General features: G+C 39.7%; 2 protein-coding genes across 2 annotated transcripts; both read right to left on the bottom strand.

The window, feature by feature from the left end:
* Window positions 1-4,198: 4,198 nt before the first annotated feature.
* On the bottom strand, window positions 4,199-11,193 carry LOC124179927 (sodium-coupled monocarboxylate transporter 1-like). Its single transcript, XM_046564802.1, has 12 exons — window positions 10,265-11,193; window positions 9,092-9,143; window positions 8,941-9,008; window positions 8,650-8,804; window positions 8,034-8,174; window positions 7,836-7,944; window positions 7,553-7,662; window positions 6,962-7,148; window positions 6,789-6,875; window positions 6,610-6,698; window positions 6,389-6,508; window positions 4,199-6,020 (listed from the first exon to the last, which is right to left on the bottom strand). The coding sequence occupies exons 1-12, from the start codon at window positions 10,730-10,732 to the stop codon at window positions 5,774-5,776; spliced, it is 1,833 nt and encodes a 610-aa protein (XP_046420758.1). The 5' UTR covers window positions 10,733-11,193; the 3' UTR covers window positions 4,199-5,773.
* Window positions 11,194-12,590: 1,397 nt separating this feature from the next.
* On the bottom strand, window positions 12,591-15,506 carry LOC124180734. Its single transcript, XM_046566481.1, has 7 exons — window positions 15,400-15,506; window positions 14,782-14,901; window positions 14,281-14,598; window positions 13,959-14,122; window positions 13,542-13,700; window positions 12,934-13,098; window positions 12,591-12,833 (listed from the first exon to the last, which is right to left on the bottom strand). Exons 1-7 carry the CDS (start codon window positions 15,504-15,506, stop codon window positions 12,679-12,681), a joined length of 1,188 nt encoding a protein of 395 aa, XP_046422437.1. The 3' UTR covers window positions 12,591-12,678.
* Between the last annotated feature and the right edge of the window lie 335 nt (window positions 15,507-15,841).

Here is a 15,841-nt window from a genome sequence, read left to right as displayed (position 1 = left end):
CACTTCATTCTGATCTTGAGGAAGAGGCGCAAAATACAATTAAGATCGAACTTCACTTACAGGTAAGTTCGTTTGATCCTATAATTAAAGTACAAACTTCAGGTTTCTGGTTAACGTCAATCATTGTCGCCTGTGTAGCGATGTGAAATTTTCACTTTTTCCTTGGATCTGTAAATGTACAATCGGGAGAAAAATCAGAGGATAGAAAAAAACAGAAAAAAAAAAATAAGGGAATGACAGGTCGCAACTCTAGGAAATCGCTTTGTGAAAAAGCGTAAATACTTAAAAACGATATGAAATAGATTTAAAAAATTTGATGCTGCCTCCCGGCGATTTGAACAGGGGCTATTCCGCGTCAACTGGATCAGTCATCTTTCAGATATTTTTTTAATTTGGCATGTGGATTGTGTGGGGGGAGTTAGATTTTTGTGCCAAAGCGCGAATCTCATAATGCAAAATTCAATTTTTTATTAACAATAACAAATTAGACTCCCATTTTTTTCAAAAATTCATAACTTTGGCAAAAAATTAGATACACTTTATTTTTTTTTCCTGAAACTTCACTTATCGCTTTGAGCAGGCCTTGTGAAGGTACAGTGTTTTTTCAGCTTCTTCAATCGTGTCCTACATCGTGAAAATGACTAAAATAACGCTGCGATGCCACCGCGGGGTAGCGATGAACGCAACCGGCCGCCCGCCATTACGTAGAGACTTGGCACGCCGCAATTTCACGCGCATCGACACCTTTAATGATTTTTTACTCGAAAACGAAGAAAAAGACCCCTCTGGAATTAATTCACAGGTTGTAGTACAGTTCAAGGAACATGTCAGAATTTTAAAAAAATTTTTTGATCGCCTCAGTCACTGTTTTAAAAATCTTCGAAAAATTAATTGATAAATAAACAATTGATAACAAGTTTTTTTTACTATTTCGTATTTTTTTTAAATTCTATGGAGCTTTCCACGTAATTTGAAAAAAAATAATATATTGTATCTAATTTTTTGCCAAAGTTATGAATTTTTGAAAAAAATGGGAGTCTAATTTGTTATTGTTAATAAAAAATCGAATTTTGTTTTATGAGATTGGCGCTTTGGCACAAAAATCTAACTCCCTCTACACAATCCACATGTCAAATTAAAAAAATATCTGAGAGATGACTGATCCGGTTGACGCGGAATAGCCCATAGTTGTGTTGACAGAAAAGGTACTTGTAACTGTAGGTATCGGAAATTTTTCTCCATGAAAATTATGGAAGTAGTAATATTTCTGAAAAATCAATACACGCATACGAATCAAGTACATTTTTGCGAAAACTTTTAGAATACTTGTGCACAAGATTGAACATATTTCTGAAGGAATACCTGTCCCGGCTATTATGCCTGAATTTTTTACATTATATTGTACGGACTAACGTCATTTTAAAATGACTATACTTAGGATAGAAATAATTTGAGAAAATTCAACGTGTTCAAAAAGTTTTCAATCTTAGGCACGACCGTACAACGCCTGTGTCGTAGTCAAAGTTAATTATAGGTATACACTTGCAGCTATCGAACTGTAATCAATTAATGGCACCATTGAAAATTCAACGTTCCCATAGAGGGCGAGAAAAAAATTAATTGAGGGAAATGTGAATTCAAGAATAAGACGAAACAAGTGTTTCAGTTTTGATTTACATCAACATGATTTAGTAATAAAAGTCGTCCAAAGATTTGTATGGTAAGTATATTTACGTCATTAATAACACAGTATAACATTGAAATAACATTATATTGAAGTTGGAATATAGGTGTAAAATTTTTTTTTTTTCTCTGTAGAGAAAAACGTCGAGTCTAGTTTCTAAGAAATGGTAAGTAAATGGGTTCATCCATTCATTTTCGGTCAAAAAGTGTGCGGTTACATCATAGATTTCGCCGTCGATTTTTCTACTGAAAGTAGTCCTCGAAAAACGGATTTTCTGAAAAATGCGCTTTCATGGATAAAAATCGTATAGCTCTGGTGTTTTTTTTTTACCGATTTAAAATTTTCTTAGCAATTTGGAAATAACATTGAAAGATGAAGAAAATCAGTCCATTCCAAAGAAAATTGGACCGGAGTTCCGGAAACAGTGATGCATTGAAAGTAATGGCCTTCGAGCCTTATAAAAATTATAAATCGAAAACGAAGAGGTCGGTAGAGCTGAAAATTTCAGGAAATTCGTTTTTTGAAGAATACTTTTAGTAAAAATATCGACGGCAAAATTGTTGACAGTAGTGTCCACATTTTGATTGAAAAATAATGGATGTATATATATTAGGGTGCTTCGTTTGAGCCAACTATTTTTTTTTCGCTCCATTCACGGAATATCATTTCAAACATAAAAAAAAAAAATTCTCACCAAAGATGAGCTCTTAATTTTAATTCTAAGTATTCGCTAAATGAATTTTAAATTTCCTTATTTAGGTAATAGGTGGAAATTATAGAAGAATCTTTGCTCTTTAAAAGCACCTATAGCCAATGTATGTTTTATGAACCGCCTCGCCAATAAAAAATCTTAAAGCCGATTTTTTCTCTAATATCATGGTTTTTTTCATTTTTCTCGTAAGCAACTAACTTCGCAGTAAAATTGCGTAGGACTTCTTTCTAGGGAATTCAATTTCCTAAAAAAGGTCACTTGATATTCATTTAGCGAGTACTTAGAATTAAAATCAAGAGCTAATCTTTGGTGAGAATTATTTTTTGGATGTTTAGAGTGATATTCCGGGAATGGAACGAAAAAAAAGATAGTCGTCTCAAACGAAACACCCTAATATATATGAGGTATTCCATGCCAACTGAGAGGTCATTTTCCCTGAACCCTGCCAATTTGCTTCATTATTTTTTATATGATTCTACAACCTAAAAAAAGTACTCACCATTTTTTTCAGATTTTTCGTCCGAACCATTCTTTTTTTAAAAATGTTACAAACCCTTGTATGGTCCTAAAAAAAGAACGCAATTTTTTTTTTTTTTGCTAAAATTCACATAATTTCTGGGTCCTAAAACAAACATTTTGAGCCATAGTTCAGAATGGAGAATTGATTTTTTGTATTTTTTAAATGTGTTTTTAGAGGCATAAATTTTCTTATTTTGTATGTATACAAAACATTTGTTATGTTTGTAACATTTTTTAAAAAAGAATGGTTGGAAAGAAAAATCTGAAAAAAACGGTGAGTGCTTTTTTTTAGGTTGTAGAATCATATAAATAATAATGAAGCAAATTGGCGGGGGTCAGGGAAAATGACCTCTCAGTTGGCATGGAATACCTCATATATATTATTAATTCTGATACATTGGGTTGAAATGTAATTATCTGTTTAATTGTAAGGAGATTAATTCATAGAGAATATAACATCTTGAAATGCTTCGTGCAATTTACTGATATTCAATGGTCGATTACTATTACTTGGAAGGTTTTGGTTTTTAGTTGTAGTTTGATTACAGCTTGCAATTTTACACGGTTTTACGTCTCATAATAAAACATATCACATATAAGCGCGCTAAATAATCACTTTAGCACAAATTCTATATACTCATACTTATCAACATTGGTTTTTATATGTGAGATTTCGAGCTTCTGCCTAATTTTCATTTGTTGAAATTTCGAAGGATCACGATGACTTCAACCATCCATCCAAAACATATTTCGACTGGTTTTGGGTACATTAGTTGAATTTGGTGATTTGTTTATTTATGCAGATATCTTGTATTTTCGATCAGTCAGATTTTTGTATTTCACAGTACTTTATGATTGTCAGTTTTGTGGCGCTAGTTGGCTAATGCTTTACGGTAAATTATTGTGCAAGTAAGTATTTCAGTGTTGCATACGTCAGGCTTGAGGACAAGCATTTAAATATTAAATTTATACACACGGTGAGAGAAAATATCTCATCATTTACTCTGGTTAACATTCATCCGTCAAACCAAAATCAACATCTGTGTTTCCTTCAATCAGATTGATTTATCATTCTAGCAATTAGAACTTAATTTATCGCCGTTCATGACAGGATTTCTTTACTTTTTTATTATTATTTGTTTTCTTTGACATTTTCGCGAATCATGTACAACCACGTATGCGTAACTCAGTTCATTGAGCTACAGCTGGCTGTCTCATTGTACGGACCAAATAAACATTATCTGTAGGTAACTAAAAAAATTTAAGTAAAAGCGTCGTGCACGTACTATATTAATATATATTATATACGACATACATGTAGTCGTAATTGTACACGTAATAGGAAAATTCGTTTAACTTAAATAATTAATTTCCAACACAAATATTATTGTCAAAGAGAGAGAGAGAAAAACCCGCTTACATGTATGACTTTCCGAAGCTTGTGAGAGATTGACTTACAGTACAAAGGTATATAATAAGAAAGTGGCTATGACCTATGTTCATCGGTAACAAAATTAGCTAAATTTACTACAATTCTAAATCGTAAGAAATAAAGTGAGAAGAAAAAAAGAAAGGACTCACAAAAAAAAAAAAAAAAAAAAAGAAAAAAGACAAAATACAAAAAAAGAAAAGAACAATTAACTTAGTATTAATGTATTTTCAAGTGTAGCCTCGTAACGACCGGAGAGAAGAATTAAAACAGGCTGGAATGCCATTTGCTTAAATATAAAAAAAAATTTAAAAAGCATGTATGTTCCAGGGTTAGTGTTTTGTGAAGAAATTTTTTTTTCCATAATGCCACTTACAGCCTTTTCTAATTCTTCTCTTGAATTCGAATGCATTTTCCGGTGAATTTATTCTACGTGGCCGCATATTAGTATATTACTTTTGTGCTGACCAATAAATCTAATATAATGTAGCTTTTAAAAAATTAATCCTTAAAATAAAAATGCTATAGTAATTTAATTATTGAAGTAACTATACATAGCTACAATTACGTGCATACCAACAGTGGAAACACAATTTATTTATGCTCAGCTCATCCTTACGGAGATAACCCATCATATTTTTATTTAGCAAAACAAATGTACCTTGAAAATAGCAGCTGTGTGAAAAACAAGCTCAGCTTTAGATCGACTAAAGTGACTTGACTTCACTATAAATAAATTAATTGAAAGTAATCATAACACCGCGAATGCCTGCAGTGCACGTAATTCGTGTTAAATTTAAGTTTAATTCAGTATTAATATGTTAAAAATTAGATTGCCTATAATTTATAAATGTTATTTGTATGTTCTGATCTAATTCACATTGATTTCGAATATCGAGAATAAAATATGATATATTATGTATGAAATCACCGTCGCTTCGAATCCTTCGGATCGCCGGCAAATCAATATTACAGGCACTGCAAACATCATTTCTGGCAGTGCCTGGTTTCACAGACGTCTACAGTTTAGCTATAAATTTACGACCCAACGATTACTGTCAAGAAGTGCCGACAAGAATTCCATGCCTTCGCAAATAAAACATATAGATAGGCTCTCATCGAGATTCATCCATTGTTCCCACGTACTAAGAAAAACTGCGCCAGAAATACTCCTTGAATCACCGAAATAAAATATAACTGCGGCACGGCAGTACGCGTCACAATATTAGCGGAACCTGACCCATAGTAAATATTGCAGAATCAACCGAAAAATAGTGCTATCTTGTGCTACCGTTGCAATATCTAAAATTACAGTCAACCTTACGGGCGTGGGTAGAAAATTTTACTGCAAACCGAGAAATTTAGTTCTAGCAATAATCAGGGAGCCAGGTATGTAGCAATACAGTACCGTACCATCTGCAATGTAACTTCAATGTTTTGCCGGGACCTCCTCAGCAGACTGACTAGTGCTGATCATGCGATGCATATTTTCCTCATCAACGTTGTGTGTACGAGCTTTCAGGTATCGCCTGACGAACGGAGCGACTAGCAACGGGTCCAGTTTCTTTGTGTCTTGAAAAGACACAATACTCACCAACAAACCGACGCTCATCGAGACGAGCGCACCCGCCAACGTGTACCAGAGGTAACTCAGACGATACAGCGCCCATGGCTCTCTGAAACAATTGGGTTAAATCGAAAGTGCGTCGACAGCGAGGCCGCGAAACATGGTCTCGACTTTGAGGGTCGAACCGATTTCCTTAATCCGTTTGCCACACTTTCCGTGCTCTGACTGTACAACCCCCGTCATGGAGGACAGTGAAGAGACCAAAGAGCGTCGCCGCATGCCCGGAATGAATAAGTAAATAATAAAGTTTCAAATTTGAAATCTGAATTTCCAAGCAGCCGTGGCAGCTGCGCGCCGGTTCAGGTCTGCATCCAACAGTCGACTGCATTGTGAACTCAGAGATCGGGAGTGGGTGGCTCCTACGATTATGTAATAAGCCCGTATACGAGGAGGAAAGAACCGGCGAATCTCACTTACGAGACAATGACTTCGTCTGTTCCATTCAAGACGGCGTTCGGTGGTGAGAACAAAAGCAGGTTCTCCACTTTTGGGAAGGTGTAGGTGCAGCCCTCCGTGCTTACGGGCTTCTCATCGAACCTGAAACGAGCGAACGTGAAGCCTTGGTAGCGCATGAACTCGGGCGTTAATTAATTTCCTACGTCCACTCGCACGTACACGCGTGCACGCGAAATACACACCTCAAATGACCGGACGAAATGGCAGCCTGTGCCGTGATGCTCAGCCACGCCATTACACCCAGACCAGAGGCACCGCCGATCAAAGCTCCCTTCGAAAATCCAATAATCGCACTAATTAGGTCATTCGGATTACATCTATTGTGCCATATGGCAGTTGACAAGAGATCAAAGTTATCTACCATTGAATTTATCCACGGAAAGAGGATACCCATTGTGAAGATTCCTAGAGACGGTCCGTTAGTAATCGAGCCCAGGCTCATGGACAACTGTGTAATCGAAAACGATTTTAACGAGGTACACCGTGAATCCTTTTTCGGATTGAGCAGAAGTTATCGAATCTGTTACCACTTACCTGAAGAACGTGGGTGCCCATTCTTTCAACGACGAACACAAGTCCGGCACAAAGAGTTCCAAGAGTAACAACGGTCAATTTCATCAGAAGGTCAGCGACTTTAGGACTGAACGCATTCTTCCGAAATGGTTTTATGAAATCCTCTATCACCACGGCTGCCATCGAATTCAGACCCGTCGACAGTGAGCTGAAAATATCAATGATGATGGCGGACTGACAAAAATATACATACATATGTTACTTTTGATGACTGAGTGATCGGAACTATCGTTGAACGGTATCATCTTCGATATTTTTATTTCTGTTCTAGAAGTTGACCAGTCATTCGAAATACAAATATTGTCGAGTGTTGATTCGGCTTGTAATGGTGATATTATCATGTCAAGTTTGGAAGACTTTCAATAAACGACTCGATGTCGACTTTACGACAACCGCTTTCCCTGAGAGGCAGAGGCTTAGGGACACCAACTTTTATGTGCATTCGACTTTGAAAGACTGTAGTAGACATTCGCGACAAGACAGCGAGTTGCGAAGAACGATAGATTACGCGTCAAAGAATATTTCCCATCGTTGAGGATCTTTTCAACTAACCTGAGAGCAGCGCTGAATACTCCGGCGACAAATAAGCCAGGTAGTCCAGGATAATCGCCGAGGATATCCATCACCAATAAGGGGAGCAGCTGATCTTTGGCTCGAGCGAGCTGTATGGGGCGAGATACATTGTTATACGATATTATTCCGGACGGATCACGGCCAGACACCGTGTTCTGATCTCGCGAAGATCAAAGCCGGGAGGGCAGGGTTTCTTTGCTCTTGGAATTGATCGGTCTGAGACTCGTTTTAATTCCAGCTTACGCAGTTAATTGCACCTCACCTTTGTTGTGAGAGGATCGCATTCGTGGTAAGTGGCGTAGATGAGCATGCCGGCGTAGCCACAGGCACCTACCAGACTGAGGGCGCCAAAGATGAAGATCCAGACAGCCCTGAGGGAGTTTATTTTAATTTAACTCTCCGAATCACTTTCGTTAATTAAAACGTCTTCAAAGGGTTTAGTGGGAGATCACCTTCCTACCGTTTTGCTGCGACGAGCGTTGGCAGTGAGAGATAACGCTGGATCATGTTCTGATTTACGGCGGACGTCTGGAGCCAGTGACCAAAGCCGCCAAAAATCAATGCCCAAATCGTGTGTCTGGTCAGGGGGTTCCAGTCCGTGCTAATTGGGTGCGAAGGTCGTTAGAACGTTCGGTGAGTGAAAGTTTAAAAAACAAAAAACTTGGTATCGTTTACATATTGTTTATCCACAAGGTAATAAGCTACGAGCTATAAATATACTCCAGCTGTGCCTGTGTACACGTCACGAGTGACCGAAAGAATTGTTGAATTGCACCGTTGATGGGTCATAATTTGGACCACTGACCCTGCTAGCATTTGGAGGTCAATGTACTTAAGTTCAAACGTGTTTATCCATTACAGACAAGGGATTCGATCGAAGGCTGAGACCAGCTGCCACCTCTAGAGTATTTGCAATTTTAATTTGACAGACTCGATTTTCTTGTACATTTAATTGTGGTGGGAGTAGACTTTAATACATGTTTCTTTTATTGCAGGTGGATGGGGCCGCTCCGATTTTAGTAGCGTTTCGTCTGCCTTGTGCTTGAATGGACGGGCATATTACCGCTCGTACTTACTCTGGTAACTCGAGTCTTCCGGACTCCAAGTTCCTCTGGATTACCACTTCCATGCCGCCCAGATTTAGGGTACCCTTGACGATGACCAGCAGTATTGCGCCAAACATAACGACGGTCTGAATGACGTCTGTCCAAACAACGGCTTTGAGACCACCCTGCGCAATAGGATGGAAGAGTATTAATAGATTAACAAGTTGGACAGATCATGAGGCGTTCACAATTGAGAGGAACAAGACTGCAGCATAATTGGACGGTACTACTTATGAAATAAATCTTGCTCAATATGCTTACCACGCAAGTGTAAAAGATGCAGACGATACACACGAAGGGCGTAATGACGTGAACGTTTATTCCGGTAACTGAAAAGTGAAGAGAAGTGGTACTCAGGTCACTTTGTAAGAATTCAGTTTCAATCGTTATTTGATTCGAACGTAATTTTTACCTTGATTGAAAGCCAGTGCTGGAACGTAGATCACTATGGGTAACCAGGTTATCTGCAAGTGAAGAGGAAAGATAAATCCTGGCGCATAAAATGGACGGGTGAATCACTCCTAGTCTTAGCTAGTGGTTCTCTCCCTCTTTCATTCGCTTCTGGAGATAATTGAATCCACGGATATGAGAAAGGACGACAAGGACATTCAGAATGCGATGCAGTATGTACAATTTGAAACTTGGCGTTATCGGTAATTATCGTATTTATCAGCTGTTTTATAACTTTCGTCCACGTCTTTGGGATTTTAGACGAAATTGGTTTAGACGAAGGCTCACAGAGTACACCCAGTATTGTAGATCATTTTTACGAAAGATTCAGGCATGAAACATAGCTTGCGCGATATGTGTTGACAGCAATAATTTGACCGCGCGTAGTTTGCGAGACGTGATAGGCACGCTTAAGAATTCGCAAGTGGGCGGCCGGTCATGATACCCTTGATTCGTGACAGTTATCGCGTCTACACATGAATTATTATAATTAGTAAGGCGAGTCGTGACCAATTTCCCAGGAGCTTCCTGTGGGCTCACGTTTCAGCTGCGCTGCCGAAGAACCGAGTAATTGCACTCGTATGTTCTCATTAGTTGGGCGTTCGACTTTTTAAGAGAAAAAACGGAAATTCCGGAGACAAAGTGACTATCAACGCAAGAAATCTAAGCTTCGTCTAAGACGATACATAAATGACACGTTAAACTGGGCACTTGTTTTCATTCACACAACGCAATTGTTAAATTTTGTTTCCTAATATTCGTTACCATTCATATCCAGTGGTTAGTCGAGTGGCAAATTACACAATAACTACTTGATGATAAATTGTATTGCCGATTTATACACCTTACGGTGATTTTAAGCAAAACTTGGTCTTTTCACTGAGGGCAAAAATTTTCTTGCTTGAATGCTACATGGAAGTCCAGAACTGTAATCGTTAGATTTGGAAATATTAACACTGTTGCAACAGTGTTTGGCAATTATGGTAGTAAAAGTTAAAAATGCGATTCAATACTGGTGAAAGTATCATTGCATCTTGTATAAGCTTTTGAGTATGTGCAATAATTGAAACGTAACATTCCTGAGCAAGTCTAAATCGAGTGAAAATATTGTATACTTTATTTTTATTCAACTTACGATTCCAATAGTGAATAAAACCGACCCGAAGAGTCTGGTCTTCTTGTCGAAACGTCTTTCAAGGTACTCGTAGGTGCTGGTCAGTTTGAGGTCGTGAAAAACTGGTAGGTAAACGGTGGTCATTACGATACCCATGAGGACGACGCCGCCACCAACAAAGAGGTAAGTAACACCGTAAACGTAGACCTCGGTGGGGGTTCCGAGGAGTGAAATGCCGGATATAAAACTGGCTATCAAGCTGAGGCTGACCGGAAATGTGCTCATATTCCTCCCACCGACAAGGTACTCGTCTTCGCCCGATGACTTTTTGATGAATCCGAAATAGACCCCGACGGCACCGCACGAGACCAGCATCGTGATGAATATCGCGTAGTCGGGAAACCCAAAGTTTTGCATGGACCGGCTCATCTCCTGAACAGTCGGCATTAAATCTGACAATAGCTCGTTGGCCAAGCCCTCGGATGCCATTACGGAGAGATGATTTTATTTCAGCGAAAAAAGTTTCTCCCTTGCAAAAAATGCTCGTCCGTCCGAATGAGAGGAACCTTCGACTTTCCTCACCAACCGTAATTTATAAGTACCAAATCTAATCTGAATAATTATCTCGATTACTTCGCACCAATTAAACTCGTCACCTTATTCCACAATGAACTTTACCATAAATCAACAAAAGAAACCCCGAGAATGGAGTCGAAATTATTTCGCGTTTGGATTTCGAAAATAGCCTGGTCAATTGGTGAACGAATGTTTGTGCACACTGTTCGTTAGGGTAAAAAAGGCAAAAAGTATTACGCGTGATTCGAGCAGACTTGAGTATCTTCTGAAGTAAGAAGCTCGACCTCTTCAGAGCTTTTCGCAAAGAGCAGATCGCGTCCGTCCTGCAGTACTGAGGAGACAAAAGAACTGCGACTGTCCACTTTCGCGTTTGGATAGACTTGTCTCTGTTTTGCGTGAGCGGGCAAGATACCCGAGCTATTATAATAACTATAACGATGTCGGTACGCATTGTATGATCATGACAATTTTCTGGTTAAATGGGCAATGGGGATAAGTGACGGGGGTGGGGAGGTCCTGCAGGCCTGTAAGCCGGCCGTTGCGGAGTATTCCTTAAGTGAATAATGCGACCTAAATATAAACGTTTGGATTTATTAGCGTAATTACACTTCGCTGTTCGAACGGCTAACCAGACGTACGTACGGCCAAAGGATCAAAATATATGCCTTACAGTATCCTACCTTTGATGCGGACACCAAACAGCTGATTCCTACTGTCGTCGAACCAGAATATCGCCTCGTTTCTTCTGCATGTTTCCGGCTGATGGAAGTTCCCGGATGATTGAGGGGATGTCGGACCTCCGTCGAATGCGGCAAATCGCATTTTATAACTTTTACCATTTTTGAGTAATTATGTATTTTGTAAACATTGGCAATTGATAAGGCTTATGATTACGCTTGTCGGTGGACTGAGAAGAGTTTGTAAAATTGATGATAAGATACAAAAAATATTCGATTCAGTTGCAGTAGCGTACATAAAATTGAGCGAATACCAGCTGTAATTTACTTGAGTGATTCCATCAATTTTTCCAAATTTTCTTAGCCTATCCATAAGCACAATCGTAAATTCTATCCTATTCCAAAGTTTGAAGAGATTTCATAATTTAGGTAGTGAAAGAATTGTGAAATACGATTTGTCGCACTTTACGGAGGCTCGGATTCCTCTTAACACCGGTGGAAAGGTCCTGGAGTTTCTTTTTATAGCTCCTGTTTGGTGTTGAATGGAAACAAGAAAAAAAAAATCATTCAGGACCGTTGATTATTGAGACGATACATAACGAACCACGTTATTCAAACACTTGAAAAGTCATTTCTCGATTCGGTAGAAAGTTTGTTAATTATGTTACGGTCATTAGGTGTATTTTAGCTGGTCCAATTTTTACTCGATAATTATTATCAGCCTTGCGTTTCGCTTTCCTCTCGACCCATCGAAAATCTTGTACACCGAGTGAACAGCTCATAATTAGTCTAAACTTTGGCAAAAGTTTGATATAAAGTTTTCTCATCAAACCACGGGTACAAAATTAAAAACAAATCGCAAAGGGAGAGAACGTGAGTGAGAGATGGAAGAAAAATAATGCCCATGAGTGTTAGGCAGAACCGAGTGGGGGACTTTGTTTTGTATAACTTTAGCTTGAAAAATTAAAAGATAATTGAAGTGGAGTTTCGCTTCTCTAATTAAAGCAACTTGTAAGGCCGTGCGGGCAGGTACAAATGATTAATTGTAGATGAAGGTGTGGAATTGAAAGAATGAATGAAGAATCGATAAACATTTTATTGAACATAGACGTCACCCTACATAAATACGGACGCTGTTACATGGGAGCAGGTTCATTGCCGTTTAATCCAGTGCTTTTCATTTTAACACGGATAAAAGCTCACTTCGAACTTGACGTTCATTTCCTTGAACGTGTCTCTGAAGCAGTTTATCAAACCGTCTATATCGCTCTTCCATTCTTCGCGACCTCTTTGATCAGCTATTGGATATTGAAGCTGAAAGCTGAGGTAATTAACCTCTGTAACAACATATAAGCGTTTTTTTTTTGTCAGTAAAAGTATATTGGAATTGATTATTTGTTTTTGTTTTCTGTAAACGGTTATAACAATGCTACATACTGCACTCTTCGTCCCGAATTTGGCCACACATCGCACAGAGAGTTTCTATCCTGCGAATTTCACCAACGAATTCGAACACCCTTAATTTTGGTACAAGGGGAAACAGCTTTTTCAACTCGATATCGAAAATCTCACGATGATGCCACAGCTGTAGGTAAATGTAAACTGAAAATAAATTAGGGACATCATTTTAATGACGTGTAATTACACGCTTATAACGATGCGACGAAACCCAATGATTCAACGCCCAAGCGTATGGTGAATATCTGATTATTCCTGAAATATGTGAAACCAAATTTAAAATCTAGAAATTGATCCAGTCTGGAGTATCGACAGAATTCGTTGATCGTCTGAACGGAGTTCATGCAACTCGTACCGTTAGCCAGTAGGTGGCAGCAGTAAAACCTCTGACTTTTGTGAGAGGATGTAACGTGCTTTCATCGTTAGTGGGAGAAACAACGATTTTTCTGCCTTTGGTTATCGCAATTGAGAAGCAAGATATTTTTCTTTTTATAAATGAAATTCCGGTTTTTTTTTTCATTATCGAATCCAATTGATACAATTTTCATAAACCGCAATGTTCATGCTTGACATAGTCATCAATTTACCCAAAGTCTTCGGGTACCACGTCCAGATCATTTTCATGGTACAGCCGAGGTACCAAGGTTGGCGGAATTGCAAGTCGATGTCGGTTGACATCACGAATGAGTGTACCGGAGTGTGTTTCGTGAGAAACTTTCTGTGCTTCTCATGTTCCGGAATACCAACTGAAAGGTTGATCTATCATCAGATAATAATGGTGCGATTGGATCGTTCTATCAGTTACTCACTATTGCGTCAACTTTAGGGTAAAAGCACCGATGAAGTTGCATCCCAATTTGCTCGAAATGCTTTAAACATTTTTCTTTTTCATTCAGAGTTTATTCTTGCATCGTAAAGTATTTGGTGACTTTATTGTCTCAAGATCCGGACTTAGACTAAAGTTCATTACAACTGGCGAATGTGACCTAATTACAGAACCTTACCGAAAACAAACTGAACTTTCAGGCATGGCGCCCAAAGTTTCGCCTCCATCCAAGCAAGGTCAGGGATAGCATAGCCGCCAACACCGTCGCCAGGATCAGTTATTTTCGGAATTTCCTCCGGCAGGCAGAGCAGCTGAAGCCAGTGCCAGTGAAGCCCGATTTTCCTGTATTTGTTGTTGTTTTTTTTTTTTTTTTTTTTTTTTTAACCAGAAGACGTTACTTCGTCATCAATGCAGTTGCCATTTGTGAAAGGAAAAAAAGAAGAAAAAAAAAGAAAAAACTTTGTCCCCGACCACTTTCGGCAGAGCCGTGGGATAATCACTTGGAAAAAGCGATGAGCAGGTCTCCATCGGGCGTTGCCAGGTACGCGTAGTTCATAGATAAGGTGGTGAGCGCGTCCAGGCAACCGATGGCCGTGAACCAGTCCTGTTTTCTGGGCACCCTGTCCTTGTAGAGGCCAGAACCCGCCAGGTGACCCGTATCCACCAGCAGCGGTCCTTCAGTGCGCTTGAAAGCTCGCCAGCAGTAAAAATGTGTCACGGTTTTTCGCGAATTGAAGAGTGCGGTCACCAGGCGAAGGCCTTCTTTTCGCGACAATCCCAAACCGTCGATGCAGAATGACTCTATTCTCCTTTGCTGGCTGGTCGGAGAAACTTTGGGTGTGTAAATACAATCGAGAGGTAGAGTTGGGAAAACTTTTTGGCTTTCGACAGCGTGGAAAGCCTAGAAGCTGAACATAAGGAGCAAGTGATCTGAACACAATATGCACCGAAAAGACTTGATTGAAAGAACAGACAGCAAATTTGCGATGTTAATGGATTACCTAACGTATTTTTCCAGCCCATCGACGAGGCTTTTCCGACCAAGGTAATCGAAGGTGTTCAGTCTGAACAACCGATCGGATAGAATGACTTCCTTGGAGGATTTACCCCTGTTGATCATCCTGCGGAGAAGTGTTGTTTGTCAGAAGAATCATAGAACGATGTAAGGCAGGCACCTGTACCTGAACAACGCGGAGAGAATCGTCTTGTTAAGTTCCTGTTGATAAAACGGCTCATGTCTCGCTGAGGCTTCGTAAAGATGCCAATAAAAACGGGCCTGAAATTCGAACGTTTCCGCTCTTACATGTCAACGAATGTACGATTGAACCATCCGCGGTAAAAATTTCGGTTAAAACTCGCGAATGGTGGTGAAGAAATCTCTATCGCGAATACCTCCCTCGTTTGCAGGGGAATATCGGGAAGGGGCTTTGGAAACGTGACTTTTTCGCAGTGCTGAAGCATTTCCCAGTGTCGTCTTGGCTCGTCCGCGTGCCAGCTCCTGCGCTTCGAGAAGTGCTGGGTGAATGATAATCCTGTTTCCACGGTGTGAAAGCCGCGATAGCGAGTGTCGCAGGAGAGTAGATAGGTATGCGTAGTGGTTATGAAGGGCCAACACTGACCTGGGAAAGTGTTTGATCATGTTGTCTGCGTCCCACTCAACTGGTACCGGATGTGTAACGCGTTCCAAGGGTTCGGTGCACGTGCAGCACGCGGTGGAAGCGTCCATTCCCAACGTTTTACGAGCCGGCGTCGATGGGGTTCAGGATCTGTGAAACGGGCCCGGAGTTTGCAAAAAATTCGCGAACCGAAGACCGAGAGAGGACATTTTTCTCGGCGATGGAAATCTAAGACGTGAAGTCGGGCGTTATGTGGACTTCTCTTGCAGACGCTCGTTTATCACTCGATCAAAACTCGACTCGCTGCGCGATAAAACGGCGGTTCGTCGCCCACTTGTACCGGGCCTTAAGTGCGGGTCCCAGAAATCTCGGGATTGTATGGTATAAAAAGGCTTATCGTTATACACATGTCGGGTTATCAGGCTCCGGGAATTCTCGGGCTTCC

This window comes from Neodiprion fabricii, chromosome 4 (assembly GCF_021155785.1).
Source record: "Neodiprion fabricii isolate iyNeoFabr1 chromosome 4, iyNeoFabr1.1, whole genome shotgun sequence".
NCBI classification, from domain to species: domain Eukaryota; kingdom Metazoa; phylum Arthropoda; class Insecta; order Hymenoptera; family Diprionidae; genus Neodiprion; species Neodiprion fabricii.
Note: the sequence above shows the minus strand (reverse complement) of the source record. Positions and strands in the feature narration are given on the sequence as shown.

Excerpts from the sequence above, each read along its gene's own strand:
- LOC124179927 (XM_046564802.1), bottom strand. The coding sequence starts at position 10,732 with ATGGCATCCGAGGGCTTGGCCAACGAGCTATTGTCAGATTTAATGCCG. Across the intron at positions 8,805-8,940 it reads GCATCTTTTACACTTGCGTG|GGTGGTCTCAAAGCCGTTGT; the intron begins GTAAGCATATTG and ends CCTATTGCGCAG. Across the intron at positions 7,663-7,835 it reads GCGATCCTCTCACAACAAAG|CTCGCTCGAGCCAAAGATCA; the intron begins GTGAGGTGCAAT and ends CGCCCCATACAG.
- LOC124180734 (XM_046566481.1), bottom strand. The coding sequence starts at position 15,506 with ATGGACGCTTCCACCGCGTGCTGCACGTGCACCGAACCCTTGGAACGC. Across the intron at positions 14,599-14,781 it reads GGGCTGGAAAAATACGTTAG|CCAGCAAAGGAGAATAGAGT; the intron begins GTAATCCATTAA and ends TTCTCCGACCAG. Across the intron at positions 13,099-13,541 it reads GTGGTACCCGAAGACTTTGG|TTTACATTTACCTACAGCTG; the intron begins GTAAATTGATGA and ends ATTTATTTTCAG.